Source organism: Heteronotia binoei, chromosome 4 (genome assembly GCF_032191835.1).
Source record: "Heteronotia binoei isolate CCM8104 ecotype False Entrance Well chromosome 4, APGP_CSIRO_Hbin_v1, whole genome shotgun sequence".
Classification (NCBI taxonomy): domain Eukaryota; kingdom Metazoa; phylum Chordata; class Lepidosauria; order Squamata; family Gekkonidae; genus Heteronotia; species Heteronotia binoei.
In genome coordinates this window covers 97,507,508-97,531,270 of record NC_083226.1, presented here as the reverse complement: position 1 = coordinate 97,531,270, position 23,763 = coordinate 97,507,508, and the positions used below count along the sequence as shown (strand labels likewise).

Here is a 23,763-nt window from a genome sequence, read left to right as displayed (position 1 = left end):
GCCAGGAAAGCAGTCCAGTACCCAATCATGCCCCCCCCCCTACAAAAACTTCCACTCAGACCTCGCAGTGCTCTTTAGGTAGGGTGCACAGTGCAGAATTCTGTTTTGGAGCTGTCTGCTATGCAGACTTAAGAGTGAGGGCTGAGGCACTTTGGTGGTGGGCAATGCACAGAAAGGGCCCTTAGATAGTACAGGGCGAGCACTTTGATATGCGAAGGGGAGAATGAGGTCTGTACTCTGTGGCTAACTTCTCCCATTTCTGTCCCAATAGGTACCCAATCTCTGGAAGCTCAATGCACAAGGGCAGTTGCACATTCTTGCACAAGGCAAGTTTGGGGTGCTCACTCGCACTTGCACAGGTAGGTGCGAGTGAGCAGCCCAAACTTACCTCCCCTCTCCCCTCACTCAAGGCTGGGCAGTGTGAAAACGTTTCCAGCACTCAAGCCCAGCAGTGAGCTCATGCATGGGATAAGACAGTTTCCTGTGAGATGGTCTGTCCTTTGCCTGGTTCCCACTCTTGGCAGGGCACAGGGTGGGGGGGTCTGGCAGCTGCTCTGGTGCTTGTGGTGCACTAATTCAGCAACTGTCCCCTTTAAATCATTCAATTTCTGAGACATAGCAGTGAGCTGCAGCTGCTGTGGCTGATGGATTGCAAGCAATCCAGGGGCACTTTAGCCCAGTGAGTGTGAGTTGGTTGGTTCCATTATGTGCTGGGGGAGGAGGTTGTGTCCTCCCCCCCCCCCGACTGCCTTTGCAGAGCCTGTCAGGACAGGACATCCGTGGCAATGGCTGGCATGGCACTCCTCCCCGAGTGCCATGGATCTGTTTCTCTGTTTTGCAGGTGGAGATTCAACAGAGAGGCTTCTGGGTATGGTGGTTCCCCCACCCACTCTACTCAGTCAGCTCTTTCAGCCCTCCTCTTGAAGTGGATCCTCACACCAAGGAAGCCTTTCCAAGTTCCAGCCAGAATGCTATTCCACTTGATACCAGTGCAGTAAAGACTTTGTTGTGTCCCAACTTTGTCTCTCCTGCTTGCAGAATTTCATGCTCCCCACTGCCCCACTCCCTCCCCACCCCATCTGCCACTCCCTCTGTGGGCTTCCTGAGGGATGGAGAACAGGGGAATGATGCAATCTACAGGAGGTAACTAATGGAATAGGTGCATGGCTGAGGCTTTGGACTGTGTTCCTCTGGCATCGGAGGGGTGTGTGTCTGTGCATATAGCAGAGGGTGGCACTGAGTCACAGGGTGTCCCAGAGTCAGTGTTAGGGGGAGCCATGGCAGGGGGCAGGCTCAAAGTATTCACCAGGAGCTTCCCCATTGAAAATGCTGGCTTGCCGGGAAAACACATGACTATGTCCAGATGCCTGTCCTTGGTACAGGGTAGGAGAGGTGATTGGCTTCTCTGGGGCCACCTCTCCCTGCCCCCGGCTGTCATGTGTGACGGCACCTGCCTCATAAGAACATAAGAGAAGCCATGTTGGATCAGGCCAATGGCCCATCCAGTCCAACACTCTGTGTCACACAGTGGCTGCTCCATATTTTTATCTAACCCCCTCTTGAAGCTGTCTATGCTTGTAGACGCCACCACCTCCTGTGGCAGTGAATTCCACATGTTAATCACCCTTTGGGTGAAGAAATATTTCCTTTTATCCGTTTTAACCCGACTGTTCAGCAATTTCATCGAATGCCCACGAGGTATTGTGAGAAAGGGAGAAGAGTACTTCTTTCTCTACTTTCTCCATCCCATGCATAATTTTGTAAACCTCTATCATGTCACCCCACAGTTGACGTTTCTCCAAGCTAAAGAGCCCCAAGCGTTTTAACCTTTCTTCATAGGGAAAGTGTTCCAACCCTTTAATCATTCTAGTTGCCCTTTTCTGCACTTTTTCCAATGCTATAATATTCTTTTTGAGGTGCGGTGACCAGAATTGTACACAGTATTCCAAATGAGACTGCACCATCGATTTATACAGGGGCATTTTGATACTGGCTGATTTGTTTTCAATTCCCTTCCTAATAATTCCCAGCATGGGAATTTTATTGCAATCGCAGTCTTTATTGCAATCGCAGTCTTGTCTCCACTTGTCTTTTTTATTGCAATCGCAGTCTTGACATTTTCAGTGAGTTATCTACCACGACCCCAAGATCTCTCTCTTGGTCAGTCTCTGCCAGTTCACACCCCATCAACTTGTATTTGTAGCTGGGATTTTTGGCCCCAATGTGCATTACTTTGCACTTGATCACATTAAACCTCATCTGCCATGTTGACGCCCACTCACCCAGCCTCAACAGATCCCTTTGGAGTGCCTCACAATCACAAGCCAGTCATGATGCCCTCCCCAGCAGTACGGCAGTAGGCCATGATCCAGTGGAATTGCCATGGTGATGGTCTTGCAAGCAGCCAGCTCCAGTTTCTCCCACATTCTGCCCCAGCACAACTTAGGAGATAACTAGTGGCACCTGAGTTATGTGGCAGATGGGCACTCAAATGTAGGTTTAACTCAGTATTGCTCTGTAAATTGTGTGCTCATTGTCCAAGACTTCAAAGTCCTACAGAATCCTTCAACATATACATAAAATGATTTCTGCTTTCTCAAGTCACAAGAAGCATGGAAACAAAATAAAAACAATTGTAAACCAGTTTGCTTAAATAATGCCAGAATTTTGTAACATAAGATAATTTTGCCCTGGATTTGAAACAGAATGGAAAAGCAGGTTTCAATTATGTGAACCAGAATTGCCTAATGTTTCACTTGGGAACTAAAATAAACACCAGTTTGATTTCTTGCTGTTAATACTTGCATATGTAAGTCTAAATACTGAATCAAACCTGACCTAAACATGTGGATTTTATCAGTAAATTTAAAAAGAATCCAGTACAGAAAAGATATTCATGGAAAACATAATACAAAGTATGGTTGTAAACTAAAGATCACATATTTTTTATGAAAACGGCAGCAAGAAGTACACTTCTACTACACACCAAGAAATGTCAAAATAAAACATGGAAATCTCATGTAAAATGAAGAGGAAAAATCCTGACATAGCTGTTAAAATCTGTGACAAAATAAAGTATGAACACCTCTGATAAATTACAAGTTCTACATAAAAACAAAATGGGAGTCCAAATTATTAAATCATATAAAATTTACTTCTGAGTAATTTTAAAGAAATAGCTGAGCTTATTGGGTTAAGAAAGTTTATAAAAGCGGCAAAATAGGAAACATTAATTCAGTGTGAATAAAAATACTCATAATATTATGAAAGGGTTTTTTTTTTGATAATGCTAAGATAATTTAAATTGTTTCAAATTTGGAATTTTTCTTCTCTCCTTAAAATTGCTTTCATTAAGTAAAACATTTAGCCTTCCTGGTAGTGAAGATAACCTTTTCAATTATACACAGCTATATTACTGAGTCTGAAATAAGGCAAAATCAAACTAAAGGAAATGAGACCACCTTTCATCAATATGAGGACGGTGTTTGTTACAAAAAAAATAATTGCTAATACTTTCACAGGAACTGCTTCAGTCCTGATATATCTTCGGTAGGAATGTCCTATGTCAGCATCAGTAATTTTTGCTGTCAACTTGTATTCTCAATAACATTGATTCCATTTCTTTATCTAGATGAAACACACCACATAGGGCTGATGTTCCTTTTCAACTTCTATCACATCTCCGATTTCTGCTACAGTAGTCAGAAATATATGCAAAAGAATAAATTCTCCTGCTACACAAGACCTAAGAATACTAATGACTGTTATATATTATATCCTATACTAAGAATACTAATGGCTACAAAAAAAAAAAATCAAGGTTATGATTGTGATCTAGCCAACCTCAAACACATAACATTTGAGCTGTCAGGACAGAGTCTGGCAAAGATCTTTTCATGTGCTGTTTACAGTCCCTTGGGAAAGATGTAAGTCCTGCTCCTGTGGTTTGTTCTATATCAGGGTCAGAGTCTTAACCATTCTATCATGTCTGTATCTTTTTATAGCAGAAAGAAAAGCTCCAGGCCAAAGCACATCTGTTTTAAACAATTTCATTAATATTTTTATAAGTAAAGCAGCAATCTTGGATTCTTGTCTCCACTTGGCCTTACACAGTTGGCAGCATAAATACACTTCCAGGAGAAAATGAGAATCTGCATTTTAGTACTGAACATCCTTACAAATCACCTATTACTGAATCCTTACCATTGCATTATAAAACTTTTGTACTTCATTCAGCAATGCCAAAATTTTTCTATAGGAAAAACAAAGAAGTCATGTTACCGATCACAGATGGATAAACTGGGGGAAATAAAGGCTGTCCTTTATTCCTTGGTCCAATGCAATAGGAACTCTGTTTTTTTCTATTATGCTTGAACTCCTGGGCAAGACGCCACCTAAATTTGGTCCTTTTATTAAAGAAATGGCTGTTTGGATTAAACCCATATCAAACTTCACCTCATTAGCTAAAAGGAAGAAAAAAGTCTTTTTATGACTACATGACATTGCTAAATTTTAACATTATTAACTAAAAGTTCCATTCTCCTGAGTTTGCGTTTATTTTTTGGCATAGGCTTGTCATATAAACCATTTTTAATAAGATATTCTTTGCTGTGATGGATCTGGGCACCATGCTGAAGCTGGAAAGAACACAGAGCTTGAAGAGGTCGGAGTAGAGTCTGTGGGGGAAAGAAAAGAAAATCCTTATATAGAGGTCTCAGATAATATTTTGAGTTCATATTGGATTGTTATTTCACAAGGTTTATGACAAGTTCTGAGCCGACATGCCTGACTTCCAGAAGAACTTCCTTAAAGAGAAAGAAGCACTTTATGTAATTACACTGTGGAACTTACTTGACACAGTGGTGACAATTAGCTTAGATAGACATAAAAAGGTATTAAATTAATGAATGGCAGGTCTACAAATGGTATTAGCTAAACAGCACTTCCATGTTCAGAGGCAGTATACTTCTTAAAGCTAGTTGGTGGAAGGCTGTGGAATTTCTGGAGCAGGAAACAGGGTGCTGAATTAGAGAGGCCATTGGTCTGATCCATCAGGGCTCGTGTTATGCTTAAAAGTGAAGACCATATTACATATCTCTGTAAAAGGTACCAAGGATTCTAGATTAAATTCTTGATAATAGCAGACCAGTGAAGCACACTGTTTTAAAAAGTTACAGAACCTGATTCCAGTCTCTGCTTTTCTTATGCCCTGAGCTCCCTAAACTCGTAGGAGTTAAGGACTGCAACTGGTCAATCTTAAGGACACTTGACTGCAACACGCAACAGAAATGCGGTGAGCACCTACTTTGCTGGGGCTCTTATTATTACCAGCACAAGGATGATCATGCAGTAGAAGACCCCACCCCTTTATTAAGATGTGTCAGTTAATAGATCTTGCTTTGTTTGAGAATAAACAGCTTTCATCAACACAGCATCTACCTTAGCTTTGGCAGAGGCACCACTCAGGTTTTCTAAATTAAGGCAGAAATCTTTGACTAAATAGATTAATTCCTGTGAATGAAATGGCTTCTCTACTAGTGGAAAGAAACCTTAAGATTTGATATTATACTAGAATGCCCAAGCACGAGACTATTTTAAGGTAGCTCCAAAGTTCAGAAGCCTTCCTTTCAGAGACAGGCACATTATTTTACCATTCTCATCTTTGTGTTTGTGATGAGAGATGGGCATGAACTGGGAAAATGGAGGTTTGTCCTGGTTTGTGAGGTCCCACAAATCACGGCAAACCTCCTTCACTTTGCGAACCAGTTAGGGCTCTAGAGGTTTGTGGATCTTCCCTCCCTCCTTTCTGAAGCCAGCAGAATGGAAGAGAGGGAGAGATTTTCTGAAACCCATTTAAAGGGAATGTATAAATGCTCTTTCCCTGTTTACTAGCTGAGTTGCACTGTGGCAGCAGCACAATTCAGCAACTCAACTGACAAGGCGTTTAAATACCTTCTCAGATCATTTCTGAGTGCAAAAACCATTTAAAGGGATCCCTTTTAATGGTTTTTGCAAGCTGTGCCACTTGGAGAAGGCATTTAAAGAGACCACAGATTTTTAAATACCTTCTCCAAGTCCCACCAAGTGTTTGCTGACACAAACCCACCTGGGAGGTTTGTTGGGGTTCATGAGGGCAGGATGGCATGAACTGAGGTTTGTGAACCATGACCCAGACCTGGTTTGTGATGAATTTTGGTTTGTGCCTATCCCTATTTGTGATTTTCAGGAGGGCACTTGTAATACAAGTACTGGTGCTCAGGAAAGTTTAAATGCAAAACATTTATGGAGTTTCTGAACAGCCCTTGTAATAGCTATGCACACACATTATTTTTAATGTATGTTGGGGGGAGTAGGTCACGTTTGTGTCCATCCGCCCCCATACATTCCCAACCTCCTGGAAAAAGGTATATATACATAGGCTGTGTTTCCTGATTGCACAGAGCCTATGTACAAAGAACTGCATTCTCTCCATTTAGAGATGTAATCCTAGTCCTATTGCATTATGTATTGCATACTTTATGCTGTCTGAATGTACTATTTTCTATATCTCGTAATCAGCCATGAGCCTCAGTGAAAAAGGCAGACTAAAAATAAATAAAACTGCACCAGCAGAACTCCTGTAAAGCATGCTTCCTAATTTTGCAGAGAGCTGTAAACAAGTTGCCTTAACATAGATTGAGGTCCCCAACCTATTAGAGCCTTTAGAATTCTGACACAGTGTGGTAGGGGGTGCAGTCACAAAATCGCAACCACAGCTCACTTTCACTTACCCAATTAATAGCCTTGTGGAGTGGTAGCAGCTGCTGCCAAAGAAACATTTTTTAAAACATTTGTATAGCCAATCAAATCTCCAAAGGTCAATGGCCCCAACTGGCATTTTCTAAAACAACTTGGTAGGCACCAGGAAAGGTGTCAGTGAGCATTATGATACCCGTGGGTTCCATACTGGGGACCTCTGTAGATGTTCATCCAAACTTAAGAGAATTGCAGCAGGACATTCTCTCGTTCAAATAAATGGTAAATGTGAATGAGTGCAGTTTTCCCTTTCTCACATTTTCTGCTGCAGAATCTATTATTGTTCACTTTTCTAACTTGTGAAAGAAAGTAACTTGGAGACTAGACTTGGCACAGCTTCCTACTGTGTGTAATGGATCATATTTGGAAGCTAGAGAAATGCTTTAAATCAATGGGATGAGTTTACAAATACATTTTTAAATCTTCAGGCTTGCTTTAAATGTTGCTTAGGACATCTCAGCAGAGTAACTCAAGAAGAGATTATTTCCATGTCGGACTATTAATTATTTGAAATTGGCCTAGTACTGCCTTTAAGACTTCAGAGTTCAGCACTGAAGTCTTTGGACTGTAGACTAACCATTTAACCATTTTTGAAATATTTATAATTACAGTTCTAAGCAAGAAGGTAATCATTTAATCTGATTCCAACAATCTTTTGTTAGGTAAGAAAAGTTTATATAAAATTATAGTCATCTGATGGGGGAAGGCAGCCCTTGCTGGAACATGAAGTATTCAAGGCCAATACAGCATATATGCCCATTGGCACAGAGCCATACATAATTTGCTGTTGAATTCTGTCAGCATTTATTGTGAAATATACATTCTACCAAGTTAAACTGAGTTGCTTTGATTTAAGCCTATTTTACTCCACTTATCTCAAACTTTTACTTCAACAAGGCATGGATCAGGCAGAACACACAAGGACACTTGGAAAAATGTGGTTTATAAGCAACAAAACAGATTCAAAATTATAATTCATAAGGTTACACAGAGAAATACATTTGGTTTATATTCTGGTGTTTTCACTGGGAAATGGTATCTAATGGAAGCACTGGAATAATTTCTAGACAAGATTATTTAGAACCAAGTGCTAGATGTTTTTGACATGCTCCCTATGCATTCTAACCTAGCCACCCATCCATGCAGGCTCCCGTCTGTTATCTCCTGTACTATATATAATTGTTTATTTGTTAAAGTAAAATGGCAAGTAAAAATTTATCTGATTTGAAACATATACACTTCCGAAGTCTCTGTGCCTCTGATATTTTATTTGTTTGCATTTGCATCCCTGACCCAATACTTAGGCATCTACAATCAGCTGAATTCTTATTAAAATGCTATAGCATTACGACAAAAGGTCTCTCATCTGCGTCATTGCTAATTTTATATTATATCCAAATCTACTATATGTATACTGATTTTTTTAAGATCTGAAAAAGAAGCAATCAATTGCTTGCTATTTCACACATACAGATTAATAGTAAATGTATTATTTTAAATTCACATATATACCAGGTTTCTCCCAAGCTGCTCTTAGTGTTGTCAACACTACACAGATCGGGTGGTAAACATCCCATCTGTATCACAAGTGAAATATTTATAGACAATGCAGCAAAAGATAGTTTGCAAGTACATCTTGCTAAATGTGATGTGAACAGTGTAAATGAAGTAGTAAGAGACATATAATTCACTTTTTCTTTTCAATACTTTGATCTTCTAAAATAACATCTTAGATCAGGGGTGTCGAACATGCACTTCGGGGGCTGAATCAGGCCCTTGGAGGGCTCATGTCAGGCCCCCGAGCAACTGGCTATCATCTGCTTCCTTCTCCCTCTCTCTTGCTTCCTTCTGCAGAAAAGAGAGGTCTGAGAGAGAGCAAAGAAACTGAGATAAGCTGAGACAGCTGGGGAAGTTGCTGAGAATTTCTGAGTTTGTGTGACTGCTGAAAATTCTGAGATGTGGTTGCTGGGGAACTGCTGTTTGTTTGGGTGAGTGGGTTGAAGGTGAAGGTGATTGGTGCTGATTGATTAGGAGTGGCTGTGTTTCCCACCCTCTTTGCATTGTTAAGCTGCGCCTTGCCAGAGAGTTAAAGAGCTCTTGGTTTGTGGCTCTTAGCCTGGGGGCTGTGTAAGGACCAAGAACCCAGATCCCTAATTTCCTTGTGCTCCCAATAAGGTAAGTTGACCCTCCAGAAGGGGAGCCACATAAACAAACAGGATTTAAGGGGGACTGTATATTTTTGGAAAAAGCTATCATGAAGGTAGAATGCCAGCAGGGGGTGGGAGCTTTCCAGTGTTTTGCACTGAGTGTCACATGTATGACTATCTGCCCATAGGACAGAAGTCTTGGGTGTGTGATCACTGTAAGGAGCTCCTGGTCCTCAGGGAACGAGTTCGTACCCTTGAGGCCGAGGTGACTGTCCTGGAGAAGCGGAGGCAGTCAGTTAGGCACTTGGAGAAGACTCTCGGGGGTGTACTATATGAGACCCGCTCTGAACGTGGCAGCCTGTTGCTGCTAGAGAGCATGAGGGTCGAGAGGGAACAGGGCACCATGCTGAGGATAAGGGGAATGCGCCCACAGAAGGGACCTCTTCTTCAGTTGGTGAGCGGGAATCCTTTCGTGACAAGGAAACATCCCTGGGTGGGGAGAAGGGAGGGGTCTTGGTAGATGGTGATTCGATCGTTAGGCAAGTAGACAGCTGGGTGGCAAAACCGCATATGACCCTATGGTGACTTGCCTGCCTAGTGTAAAGGTAGTGGACATTACGCGTGTAGTAGATAGGCTGATAGACAGTGCTGGGGAGGAGCCAGTGGTCGTGGTGCATGTTGGCACCAACGATGCGGGGAAATGCAGTTGTGAGGTCCTGGAGGAAAAATTTAGGCTGCTAGCCAGGAGACTTAAGGCCAGGACCTCCAAGGTAGCCTTCTCAAAAGTGCTACCTGTTCCACGTGCAGGGCAGAAGAGACAGGCATAAATTAGAAGTTTCAATTTGTGGATGAGACGATGTTGTAAGGAGGAAGGGTTTACATTTGTTAGGCACTGGGATGCTTTCTGGAACAAGCGGGAGCTGAACAAAAGAGACGGTCTCCACTTGTCCCCAGATGGAACCAGGCTGCTGGCGCTTAAAATCAAAAAGGCGGCAGAGCAGTTTTTAAACTAAATCTTGGGGGAAAGCCGACAGGAGATGAAATATCTCTGGTTCGGAAGGACTCATCTCAAAGAGATGAAGGGTTAGCTGTTACTTTTCTAGCAGGTAATGGATCATAGTTGTCCACTGAGATGGTGACAAACAGTATGGACTGTCTGCCAAAGTCTTCAAGCAGCAGGAGGAAAGTTGCGGGCCTAACTTGCCTGGGAAATTATAGATGTTTGTATACAAATGCTAGAAGTGTTAGAAGTAAAATTGGTGATTTGGAATGTTTAGTGTTGGGAGAAAACATAGACACTGTGGGAATTTCAGAAACTTGGTGAAATGAGGAGAATCAGTGGGACACGGTGATTCCTGGATATGTTATATCAGGAGGATAGGGAGGGAAGGGTTGGAGGTGGGGTGGCTCTGTATGTCAGAGAGGGTATACGGTCCAGTAGAACTGAGGTAAGAGAATTAGTTTCCCTTCTAGAAATGCTTTGGGTTGAAATAGAGGGCCCCAAAGGAAATTTAACTATGGGAGTTTGTTATCGACCACCAAATCAAAAGATAGAGGATGATTATAATATGATGGAAGGATTAAAAATAGCGGCTAAATGTAAAAACTGTGTTGCAATAGGTGATTTTAACTACCCGCAGATTTATTGGGTCAATATGTGTTCTGGTCGAGAGAAAGAGACTGAGTTTCTTGATGCTCTCAATGACTGTGCTATGGAGCAGATGGTCTCAGAACCTACCAAGGGTGGGGCGATCCTGGATTTGGTCCTATGTAATGCCCAAGACTTGGTGAGAGATGTAAAAGTAATTGCACCACTTGGGAGCAGTAACCATAACATTATTGATTTCACGATTTGTATAAATAGGGAGTTGCCCCAAAAGACCAGCACAACCACGTTTAACTTTAAAAGGGGTAAATTCTCTAAGATGAGGAGGCACGTGAAGAGGAAACTGAAAGGAAAGATAAATACAGTCAAAACCCTTGGAGGCTATTTAAAACTACAATCCTAGAAGCTCAGATAAAATATATACCACAAGTTAGGAAAGGCACAAACAGGTATAAGAAAAGGCTTGCATGGTTAACAAAGTAATGGAACCTGTAAAAGGTAAGAAGGACTCATTTAAGGGGTGGAAAGGTAGTCCAAGTGAGATTAATATAAGGAAACATAGGCTGTGGCAAATCAAATGCAAGACTGTGATCAGGCAGGCAAAAAAGGACTATGAGGAGCATATTGCAAAAAACATAAAGACCAACAATAAAAATTTCTTCAAATATATTAGAAGCAGGAAACCAGCCAGGGAGGCAGTGGGGCCCTTTGATGACCAAGGAGTCAAAGGATTACTGAAGGAGGATAGGGAAATGGCTGAGAAGCTGAATGCATTTTTTGCCTCCATCTTCACTGTGGAAGACGAGAAGTGTTTGCCCTCTCTAGAACCACTAATTTGGAAGGGATGTTGAAAGACCAAAGTCACATTGAGGTGACAAAAGAGGAGGTCCTACAACTGATAGACGAATTAAAAACTAATAAGTCACCAGGTCCGGATGGCATACATAGACAGGTTGCTTACCTGTAACTGTAGATCTTCGAGTGGTCATCTGTGCATTCACACTCATGGGATAGTGCGCCTGCGCCGATCCCCGAATCGGTACCTCAAAAGCCCGGGATTTTTCCACGCTCGGCGCCAGTGGGCATGCGCAGGCGTCCCAGTACGCATGCTCACTGGCGCCAGCGCGGGGATCCTGCCAGTTCCTTCCTGACCGCTGGAAGCCCCTACTGGAGGGAGACCGTCAGCAGTGGGGAAGGAGGGCGAGTAGTGTGAATGCACAGATGACCACTCGAAGATCTACAGTTACAGGTAAGCAACCTGTCTATCTTCTTCGTGGTCTCTGTGCTTCACACTCATGGGAGATTAGCAAGCAAGACATACCTGGAGACGGGAAGACGGTCAACCAGAAGAAACAGCTTTCAGCACTGCAGTTCCCAAACGAGTTCTCTGTTGAGCATGCACGTCCAGTGTGTAGTGCTTCATAAAGACATGGAAAGAGGACCAGGTGGCAGCCTTGCAAACATCCGTCAGGGACACGCCTTTCAGGAACGCCACCTACGTCGCCATCGCCCTTGTAGAGTGGCTGCAAATAGGCCTAGGTAACGGCTTCTTAGCCAACAAATAACACAATTTAATAGTCTCAGTGAGCCATTTTGACAGTCTCTGAGACGAAATCCTGGAACCTAACTTAGGGGCAGCGTATGAAACAAAAAGCTGCTTGTCCTTGCGAAAGTTTTTGGAACGACTTAAATAAAACAATAAAGCACGCTTTACATCTAAAGTATGCAACCTACGTTCCTCATCCGAGGAAGGGGTAGGATGAAAAGTGGGCAACCAAACTTCTAAGTTGAGGTGGAACTGAGAAACCACCTTGGAAAGAAAAGAAGTATTAGGAGCTAACGAAACTCCAGCTTCCTGAAAAACAAGATACGGGTAGTCACAGCGCATCGCCGTGAGCTCTCCTGCACAACGTGCTGATGTGATGGCTACAAAAAATGCCGTCTTCCATGAAAGGAGGTGTAACGAACACGTGGCCATCGGCTCAAAGGGACGACGAGTCAGTCCGTCCAGCACCAGAGTCAAATCCCACAACTTTGGGGGCGATCTAGACGGGGGATGAAGCCTAAGCAGACCCTTCAAAAACCTCTTAGAATGAGGGTGTGCAAAAACAGAATGTCCCTCCACTGGTTCATGGAACGCAGATATTGCTGCCAGATAAACCTTAATGGAGGAAAAAACAAGGTTAGCATCCACCAGGGATAGCAAAAACTCAAAAATTACCGACAATCCCACCCTCTGGGGAGGAGCTGAAGGATCAACTAGGAACTGAAGGAACTTCCACCATTCCTATCATAGGAAGCGCGGGTGGAAAGTTTCCTGCTATTCAGGAAGACATTATGGACTCTACTAGAGAACCCACAAAGTCAATGAACCACGCTGTCAGCTTCAGGTGGGGCATGTTGTGATGGAGGACATGGCCTCCTTGACCTGACAGAAGGTCTGGTTCCACCGGAAACTGGTAGAAGACCCCCCCTCGCCAACTGGAGCAGGATCGGGAACCAGTTCTGGCGAGGCCACCAGGGAGTCACCAGGATGCAGCATGGTCTCTCTCTTGCGATTTTGTTGACCACTTTTGTCAACAACGGCAGAGGCGGAAACAGATAGAGGAACCGACCTTCCTACGGAAACAGCAGACCATCCCCCAACGACTCTAAATCCGCACCCCCTCTGGAACAAAACAGAGGACACTTCCCATTCTTGGCTGTGGCAAAGACATCCACCTGAGGGTACCCCCAAAGCTGGAAAACAGGTTGGAGTAAGCGCCACTGCAGTTTCCACTCATGCGAGGAAGCCGCTCCCTGCTGAGGAAGTCTGCCTGCAAGTTGAGGACCCCAGGGAGATGTGCAGCCTTCACGAAGATGTTGTAGTCCAGGCACTTCGAAATAGGAAGATCCTCAGCCGTATGTGACACTGGCGAAGGTTCTGGGGCTCTGTCCGGATCGTCGGTACCGCTCTCTGATTCCGATGAGGAGGACTCTCTTTGCAGCAAATGCTCCGAAAGCATCGGTGTCGACTCTCTGATGGGTGATCGAATTGCTACCGATGAACGTGAGCGGGCCTCCTCCACCGCTACAGCGTGTCTCTCAGGTGGGACGGAGATTGCTGTCGAAGGGTGAGGTCTGGAGTGATGGGAGAGTCTCGACATCTGGGATGCCTCAGATTGTCGGTCCCACTTTGCATAGTCCCGTGGGGGGTATCATTGGTACGGTGGATAGGAGTATGAATATGGCGAAGGCAAGTGGCGCTGATCCCAAGGTGGTGGTGGTGGTGGGAAGCGATGAAGTGCTCTTGATGGTTCCACTTCTCTTAGACCCTTCGCCTGGTCCATCAGCTCCGCCAACTCTATTGGTGCCAATACCTCGACTTCTGAGACCGAATCACTCTCACTACGCCGCCGCGATCCAGAGGAATGGGATCGCTGGGTGAGATCGATCTCTTGCTCCGATGCCAAGAGACGGAGTTGCTGTGAAGCGCTGCCTCTCGACACCGAAGGGCTGAGATGAGGGGACACCGGGATTTTTCTCGGTGGAGCCGTCGACGCCGAAGCATTTCGAGAGGGTGAAGGAGTGTGCGACGACCTCTTCTTCCGCTTCTCCTTAGACTTCGCCTTCTTTGGCATGGATGATTGGGTCCCCGACTCATCCCGACGCCTCTTTGTTGGGGTGTCCACCGACCCTTCAGAGGGACGCTTTGTGGATCGCCCATGCTTGATGGGCATCTCGGTCCCGATCGGTGATGTATTGGCTGATGTGACCGTAGGGGCCGTGGACTCTCCCATCGGTACCGACGGGCCCGATGCCATTTTCTGCGGCCGAAGTGCCGATTCGACCAATGCAGCTGAAAGTCTCGCTGCTCGATTCTTGCACGTCTGACTGGAGAAGCTTAAGCAATGCGCACAAGAGTCCACACGGTGCCCTTCGCCCAGACAAAGGAGACAAAGGGAGTGGCCGTCAGGGGGGGCAATCTTCTTCCCACAAGATCGGCACCTCTTGAAAAAACCCCAGCGCCTTTCCATAGATGCAAGGAAAAAACCTGCTCAGGAAAGTTTCTGAGGGGAAAAAACAGGGGGGGGGGGGGGGGACGAAGCCCCGAAGGGCAAGTCCAAAAACCACAATTTTTTCTTTTGCTAACTAACTAACTAACTAACTAACAACTAACTTTTGCTAACTAACTTGCTAACTAACTAACTAACAACTAACCACTAACTACACTAAGAAAATAACAAACCGGCTATATACAACAAGAGATAAAGGCAATCCAACGACTACCTTATGAAAGGGAATCCTCTCAGTGCGGTGGTCAGAAAGGAACTGGCGGGATCCCCACACTGGTGCCGGTGAGCATGCGTACTGGGACGCCTGCACATGCCCACTGGTGCAGAGCGCAGAAAAATCCCGGGCTTTTAAGGTAGCAATTCGGGGATCGGCGCAGGCGCACTATCCCATGAGCGTGAAGCACAGAGACCACGAAGAAGATCCAAGAGTTCTGAAAGAACTCAAGCTTGAACTTGTGGATCTTTGAAAAAAATATGTAATCTTTCATTGAAATCTGCCTCCGTTCCTGAGGACTGGAAGGTAGCAAATGTCACCCCCATCTTTAAAAAGGGTTCCAGAGGAGATCTGGGAAATTACAGGCCAGTCAGTCTGATTTCAATACCGGGAAAGTTGGTAGAAAGCATTATCAAGGACAGAATGAGTAGGCACATTGATGAACATGGGTTATTGAGGAAGACTCAGCATAGGTTCTGTAAGGGAAGATCTTGCCTCACTAACCTGTTACATTTCTTTGAGGGGTGAACAAACATGTGGACAAAGGAGACCCAATAGATGTTGTTTACCTTGACTTCCAGAAAGCTTTTGATAAAGTTCCTCATCAAATGCTCCTTAGAAAGCTCGAGAGTCATGGAGTAAAAGGACAGGTTCTCTTGTGGATCAAAAACTGGCTAATGAATAGGAAGCAGAGAGTGAGTATAAATGCGCAGTCTTCACAGTGGAGGACGGTAAGCAGTGGGGTGCCGCAGGGCTCAGTATTGGGTCCCATGCTCTTTAACTTGTTCATAAATGATTTGGAGTTGGGAGTGAGCAGTGAAGTGGCCAAGTTTGCAGATGACACTAAATTGTTCAGGGTGGTGAGAACCAGAGAGGACTGTGAGGCACTCCAAAGGGATCTGTTGAGGCTGGGTGAGTGGGCGTCAACGTGGCAGATGAGGTTCAATGTGGCCAAGTGCAAAGTAATGCACATTGGGGCCAAAAATTCCAGCTACAAATACAAATTGATGGGGTGTGAACTGGAAGAGACTGACGAAGAGAAAGATCTTGGGGTCGTGGTAGATAACACACTGAAAATGTCAAGACAGTGTGCGATTGCAATAAAAAAAGGCCAATGCCATGCTGGGAATTATTAGGAAGGGAATTGAAAACAAATCAGCCAGTATCATAATGCTCCTGTATAAATCGATGGTGCGGTCTCATTTGGAATACTGTGTGCAATTCTGGTCACCGCACCTCAAAAAGAATATTATAGCATTGGAAAAAGTCCAGAAAAGGGCAACTAGAATGATTAAAAGGGTTGGAACACTTTCCCTATGAAGAAAGGTTAAAATGCTTGGGGCTCTTTAGCTTGGAGAAACGTCGACTGCGGGGTGACATGATTGAGGTTTACAAGATAATACATGGGATGGAGAAAGTAGAGAAAGAAGTACTTTTCTCCCTTTCCCACAATATAAGAACTCGTGGGCATTCGATGAAACTGCTGAGCAGTCAAGTTAAAACGGATAAAAGGAAGTACTTCTTCACCCAAAGGGTGATTAACATGTGGAATTCACTGCCACAGTAGGTGGTGGTGGCCTCAAGCATAGACAGCTTCAAGAGGGGGTTAGATAAAAATATGGAGCAGAGGTCCTTCACTGGCTATTAGCCACAGTATGTATGTGTGTATATATATATATATATATATATATATATATATATATATATATGTGTGTGTGTGTGTGTGTGTGTGTATATATATATATATATATGTATATATATATATATATATATATATATATACACACACACACACACACACACACACACATATATATATATATATATATATATATATGTGTGTGTGTGTGTGTGTGTGTGTATAAAAAATTTTTGGCCACTGTGTGACACAGAGTGTTGGACTGGATGGGCCATTGGCCTGATCCAAGATGGATTCTCTTATGTTCTTATGCAAGGCTTGCTTGCTTGCACAGGAGCTATAGAGCAAAACCTCTATTTTCTCCATTGGCTGAGGCTCCTCCCTTGGGGAGGAAGAGGAGAGAAATTGCTTTGCCAGGCTCTCTCAATTGCACAGCAGAGCTACTGTGCCAAGGCTCTCTTCCTTCTATTGGCTGAGACTCCCCCCCCTAGTCCCCTGGGGAAGGAAGGAAAGAGCCAGAGCTTCCTTTGCTGAGTTCCCTGGATCTCATGGTAGAAAATGGAGACCCAGATAGCAGCCACTGCCAAATCTGCTTTTTTTCCATCTTAGGTGGGTGAGACAGTTGGTCCCCTTCCTGGAGCGCGATGACCTGGCAACAGTGATCCATGCAATGGTCGTTTCGAGGTTGGACTACTGTAATGCCCTCACTTGAGGCTGTCCCTGTGCCAAACATGGAAACTACAGCTAGTGCAGAATGTGGTGGCCAGGCTGCTATTGGGGCTTCCCAGGTGGGAGCACATACAGCCGGGGCTGTGGGAACTGTACTGGCTGCCAATAGTATACTGGATTCGTTACAAGGTGCTGGTTATTACCTTTAAAGTCCTAAATGGCCTAGGACCTGCCTACTTTAGGGACTGTCTCTCCCCACACATTCCCCAAAGGGTACTTCAATCTGGATCTCAAAACTTACTGGTAATCCCCAGGCCAAAGAGGCCAAATTAAAGACCACCAGAGAGAGGGCGTTCTTGATTGCAGCCCCCTACTGGTGGGATCAACTGCCAGAGGAAGTGAGGGCCTTGCGGAACCTTGCTCAAATAATAATAAAAAAATACAATGAAAGTATCTTTAAGAGCAATAAGTGCTAATGTTTTAAGCATGTTTTAAGTTTATATATATATATATATTTGTGTTTGACTGTGTTTTTTATAAAATTTTTATCTCTGCTACCTAATCTTAAATAGGTACACACATGGCCCGGCCTGACATGACTCGGCCCAACCTGACATGGTCCAGCCTAACAAGGCCTTATTTATGTCAGATTTGGCCCTCATAACAAATGAGTTCGACACCCTGTCTTAGATTTTCACTCCTCACTGATTATCCTGAAAGAACTACGATGAAATTCTAGTTACTTATGAAAGCCAACATAAAGAAACAAAGCAAACAGTCCTGACAGAGCAGCTTTCTAAAACTCTAGCATGTGGATAGATTGAGATGGGCTATGATAAAAAGAAACTGAAAAGTAGCTTTGTAGCTACTATGTATGGCAACGCAAGAAACAAATTAGCACACTGCTCCTTCATTCTCTTAGATCTCTGAAGTCAACACATTACAATTCACTGTATTAAATTAGCAGACTGTTACACAGTATTTGGCCCTTGGCCAATACATAAAGCCCTGAGTGAAACAGGACTTCTCTCACCATGAGACCCCCATTAGCAATGTAAAGAACATGAAATTACTTACCTCTTTAATATAATCATTTTTTTCCATGATTGCAAGAGCAACTGCTGCACATTCAAGTGTGGATAGGCATGCATTTGTGGGCTGTGTACGAATAACATACTGACTTGAAAGGCTAGTTCTCAGTTGCACCTGAAAAAATCAGTGATTCCGGGTTACAGAAACTAACTATACAACAATCAGTATTTGAGAACCTTTTTATTAGAAGTATGTAGTAATGTACTTTTAGCCTCATACAACAGCATAGTGGAGACCTTTAGATTTATTTGGTGGGGCATATTTTTTGTGGGGGCCCTAATTATTATGCTTAAGTATGTAACTTAGTTCTGTTGCTTCAGAACAACATTTCTTTTAACCAGCTTCTCAGCTGACACAGCAAGGAAGATATAATTTGGCTGCCTTTTACTGAACAGTAACATCAACACTAATGTTAAAAATTTGGAAACACAGAATCTATGGGTAGGTTAGAGTGTTCACACAGTAGTAAGACCTACAGAATGCCTTGGACCTAAAATTAATGATAAAATCAATACTTTCATTAGTAAATGAATAAATGTCCCACTCCCCTGTCAATCTGAATCTAAAAACACATTGAGAGCAAACTGAGAACAAATTAAATCAAAACAGAAATACAACAAAACAAAATAGAACAGTTAAACAAATGAGAAAAGTTAACAGTCATGGCTATACCAGTCACACTAACATTGCAAATTGCATTGAACTATCCCCTTTCCCTCTCCCTGCTGTCCTTATCTTCCTTTTCTTGGCAATTGAGATAAAGAATCAAAGTAAAAGAGAGGGGGAAATAGAACTTAACTGAGAGTAAGATAAACAAAATTTGAGTGAAGTGGCACCTTTAAGAGTTTTATTCAAAGTGTAAGACAGAAAGTTTTATTCAAAATGTAAGTGACATGAAGTAAAGTGAAGTCCAGTGGCATAGCTAGGGCTTTGGGGGCCCGGGGCCCAAGATATATGTGGGCCCCCCTATGTGTGTGCACGCCTCCAGAAACAGGATATGATGTCACTTCCGGTGATGTCACTTCCACAAGATGGCCACCACTTGCGGAAGTGACAAAAAGGTTTCAGGGGTAGCTTTTACCCAAGTTTTTTTTCTTTAGAGGAGTACTGGAGGCTTATGGTGGCTGTCTTGTATTTGCACAGATGGAGACAAGGAGACGCTCTAGCAGGCTAGTAGAACCACTGCCCCATATCAGATAGCAGAGAGAGATCCTGCATGTCCCCTCCAGGGTTGCCAGCTCCAGCTTGGGAAATTCCTGGAGATTTGGGGATTAAAGCTGTGTTCTGTTGCTTCGGACCTACATGGCTACACACCTGAATGTAAAATTTGTGGCAGGGTATGAGCTTTTGTGAGTCACTGAAGAAGTGAACAGCGACTTAGGAAACCTCCTGCCCCGCCACAAATCTTGTTAGTCTTTAAAGATGCTACTGGACTCTTGCTCTTTTCTACCACTACAGACAGGCTACCCATCTTGATCTGCCTCTCCAACCATGGAAAACACCACATTTAGCCTTACAAAATGGAAGTTCATCAGCTCTGTGATGAAATTTGCAGAGGTACAAAGAGACATCATCTTTCTCACCAAATGCAGAAGACTTAACAAAGGGTCTGAGAAGAAAACAGGTATCTGAAGAAGTGAGCTGAGCAGTGACTCAGGACAGCTCATCTCCTGCCACAAATTTCGTTAGTCTTTGAGGCGCTACCAGGCTTTTGCTCTGTCTTTTCCACATAAATCCAAGTGGGCGGCCGTGTTGGTCTGATGAAGTAGAACAAAGTAGGAGTCCAGTCTTACCTTTAAGACCAACAAAATTTTATTCAGAATGTAAGCTTTCGTGTGCTCTAAGCACACTTCATCAGATTTAGTGCACACAAAAGCTTACATTATGAATAAAACTTTGTTGGCCTTAAAGGTGCGACTGGACTCCTACTTTGTTTTCTTGAATAAAGAAAGCGATAGCAGGAACCACGGGCCTCAGAGAGTTCTCCCCTTTTTCACCTTCAACTGCTATCGCAGCCACGAGCCCTTATGGGCGCTAGATGGCGCTGGCGGTTCCTCGCTCGGTCTCTGGGGCCGGGCGCGGCCATTGTTGGCGCCTCCTGGCCACCTTCCCTTGCCTTGTTCCGGCGGGTTCGGGTTTGGCGCCACGCTGGGCATGGAAGGGGAAAGCACCACGGCCCTGCTGCCGGGCTTCGTCTTCGGCGCCCTGGCTTTCCACCACTTCAGCACCGATTCGGACACAGTACGTAAGCGGCCCCCTTCCATCCTGCTTCTTGGGACTTGGGACCATTTTTCCTCTAGTGTGAGCTAGAAGCTAAAAAATTGTGAGCTAGCTCACACTAATTCAGCTTAGCGGGATCCAGATGGGCAGCCTTTTGTTGTTTCAGCCCAGTTAACACTAACGAACAAACACCAGACCCCAACTTACGATTCTTTAAATCTGCTAAAAAATATTCCCATGACTCTGCATACTAACTCACAGCCCCCTTTCTCTATATTTAGGACTTCTTCCCATTCCATACTATTGTCTGATGAAGTGTGCTTAGAGCACATGAAAGCTTACATGCTGAATAAAACTTCGTTGGTCTTAAAGGTGCAAGTTGACTCCTGCTTTGTTCTTCAGTTTAGAGGGAACACTGCGGGTGAGTTGTGCTTCCTTCTGAGAGCGGAGGCTCCGGGCTGTGCCCTGCTGGTGGCTCTCCTCTCTGAAGCTTCCTTTGAGTTTAGCCCCAGGAGCTGTTAAGCTGAGTTTGCCCGGCGAGAATGCCTCTGCGTTGGTGCAGAGTGCGTTCCCCTTTAGAACTGACTGAGGAACCAGCAACAGTCAGCCCTAGGTTTGAAAGAAAAGGATTTCCCGCCTTACAAAATCTGGGAATCTGAGGAAAAGCCAGAATGTTGGTCCCTTTTGTGATAGAAACTGAAGGAGGCAGCTGGGCTCTGGGTCCCTCCCCTCCCCGCCACTCCGCTTCCGCGCTCCAGTGGAGCATCGTCGCTCCGGCGGGCGTCTCGGGCCGGCGCCCGGGGGCGCGCCACTTTTGGCGCTCGCGGGGGGGGAGCGAGAGAACGGAGGCGGGCTGGGCCGGGAGGCGGTCAGATGGTGGAGGCGGGGACACCAGCAACATGAGTGGCGGCGGCGGGGACGCCAGGCAGCCGGCTTCTGAGGGGCCCCTTGGCATTACCAAGGGGCCCCCTAGACCTGGGGCGACCCGCCCCCCTCCCTACGCCACTGGTGAAGTCCACTCATCCCATTTCCACTCAATTGCACCCAAAAAAGGGGTAGGGGGAAGGGAGGTAGATTTGTATCCCAGAGAAAAGGTGAAGAAAAAGATATCAAGCAGCTGAGTGCAATAAATCATGTCTCTTTCCTGTGTCTTTTGCAACCCCAGGAAATAACAAGACAGACTGGGGTTGCAATGTACACAGGGCAGACCCTGTGGTCCCCCCCCCCTTTTTTCCTCTGAGGAAGCACCCTAGAAAGCAAATTTGAGAGCTGAACAGTTCATTACATTCCCTTTACTAGCTGTTAAACCCTGAACCAGTGATCTCCAGCTGCCCATCCCTAGAGGCAAAGGCTACAACTGGCACCTCAGCAGCTGATTGGAGGAATCATAAAAGTAGAACAGGGGTTTGATTGAGGTGGCTGGAACCCCTCTAGCTACAGGCCTGCTCTCATGAAATAAATGTGATTAAATTTTGCAATACTCAGTCTTGTGTATGATCATGTGAACAGTGGGAAGTCATTCATTTTCAATTACTAACAACCGTGTGCTTTGTAACATTAAAAACAGATTCCCAGAGAATTACAGGATCTGATTCACTCCCATTTGTTTGGTTTTCATGAGAACTAGAAGCTTCAGAATAAGATAATCTGCTAAAAGTAAGAATTGTAATTATCAACATGCAATTTTAACAATGCACAGAAATAAAATTCTCTTTTTCCAAACAAAAAGAAAAACGAAGCTTTAGGTTAATGAGCATAAACGTCTTAAAATAACATTACGTTTTAGAGAAAAGTGAGTACATTATTCCCAACATCGCATATGTTTTGAACAGTGATCCTATATTGGGACATATAATGTTTGAAGAGACTCTCTCACCTACATCTTATGTCCATTGGAGATATGAACAGCTGGATAAACAGCAAGTCCTCCCCAGAAGCACTTCCTCCTTGGCCTAATTTGGTGGCATGCTGAGGACAGAGAGGGTTTTGTGCATAATACTATAACAAAAATCTCAATCTCGTATTAAAAACATGCTCAAGAAATATAGTGTTAGAAGAATTATGTTTACGAATATTTTAATTGTAAAATAAAGTAATTGTAAAATGCTTTATAAATGGAAATTAATGCATTCTGAAAAGAATTTAGAAATGTCTGTGAACTACTGTATCAAGTTATTTGCAGACCGAATTTGTTTGAAATTGATTAATTACCTTTGGCTTTATGTTATCACATATGTTAAAACACTTTTTGAGAAAGAAAAATATCATTCAGCCATTAAGCAGCATGTTTTATTAGCTGCAAAGGCTTTCATTGTATTTATAAACAACTACTGAAAAATGTCACATTTGTCTTTGTGACAGTGGTGAGACATTATTCACAAGATGTTTCTTCAGCATCTAACAGAGCCTAAATGTCTTTGGACCCAGTGCTGAATTAGCAGGCCGTATATATGAAAGTGATGGGACAAAGAGGACTGATGTGTCGTATACAAAACTACTTATTCTGAATGCATCTTCTGTACTATCTCATGGGAAGATCCTGTGTTTTAATCATATGTTTTTAAACCAAAGTCTCATGTAACAGAATACCAAGCTCTCTTCCTCCTCTCCGGAGGAGCAATGATGGGCAGAAAGGAATCAGATCCATCTGTGGTCTTTGAACCACTGCCTTAGATCAGGCTTGTTTAGCCTGTGGCCCAATGGCCACATGCAGCCCAGGATGTAATGTAATGTAATGTAAAATTTTATTTATACCCCGCCCTCCCCCGCCAGAGCAGGCTCAGGGCGGCTTACAACATTTAAAATGAACAATACAATAATAAAACATTAAGAACACCTTAAAACCAATCAGTGATTAAAACATTCCTAGACTAACAGTGGCGGTAAGCATTATTAATTTAGCAGTAAACATTGGTACCATCATTAATGAACGCCTGTTTGAAGAGGGCGGTCTTGCAGGCCCTGCGGAACTGATTTAAGTTCCGCAGGGCCCGCACCTCCTCTGGGAGCTGGTTCCAGAGTTGTGGGGCTGCGGCGGAAAAGGCCCGAGTGCGGGTGCTTTGCAGTTTTACTTCTTTCGGCCCAGGGATATTCAGTTTATTTTTGCCTACTGACCTCAGTGCTCTCTGGGGCTCATATGGGGAGAGACGGTCCCTCAGGTAGGTCGGTCCTTGGCCATATAGGGCTTTAAAGGTTATGACCAGCACTTTGTACCGGATCCGGTATACAATCGGCAGCCAGTGCAGTCCGCGCAGCCCAGGCCGTATATGCCTCCATCTTGGAAGACCAAGTAGTAGCCTGGCTGCTGCATTCTGCACTAGCTGCAG

At 44.2% G+C, this 23,763-nt stretch overlaps 1 protein-coding gene across 1 annotated transcript in view; it reads right to left on the bottom strand.

Moving 5' to 3' along the window:
- Positions 1-2,916: 2,916 nt before the first annotated feature.
- Positions 2,917-23,763, bottom strand: part of DTWD2 (DTW domain containing 2) — a 157,777-nt gene continuing 136,930 nt past the window's right edge. The window contains exons 5-6 of the mRNA XM_060235560.1: positions 18,203-18,331; positions 2,917-4,676 (exon numbers count right to left, since the gene is read on the bottom strand). Coding sequence (XP_060091543.1) covers positions 4,506-4,676; positions 18,203-18,331 — 300 coding nt within the window. The 3' untranslated portion in view covers positions 2,917-4,505. The remainder of the gene's footprint in view (positions 4,677-18,202; positions 18,332-23,763) is intronic.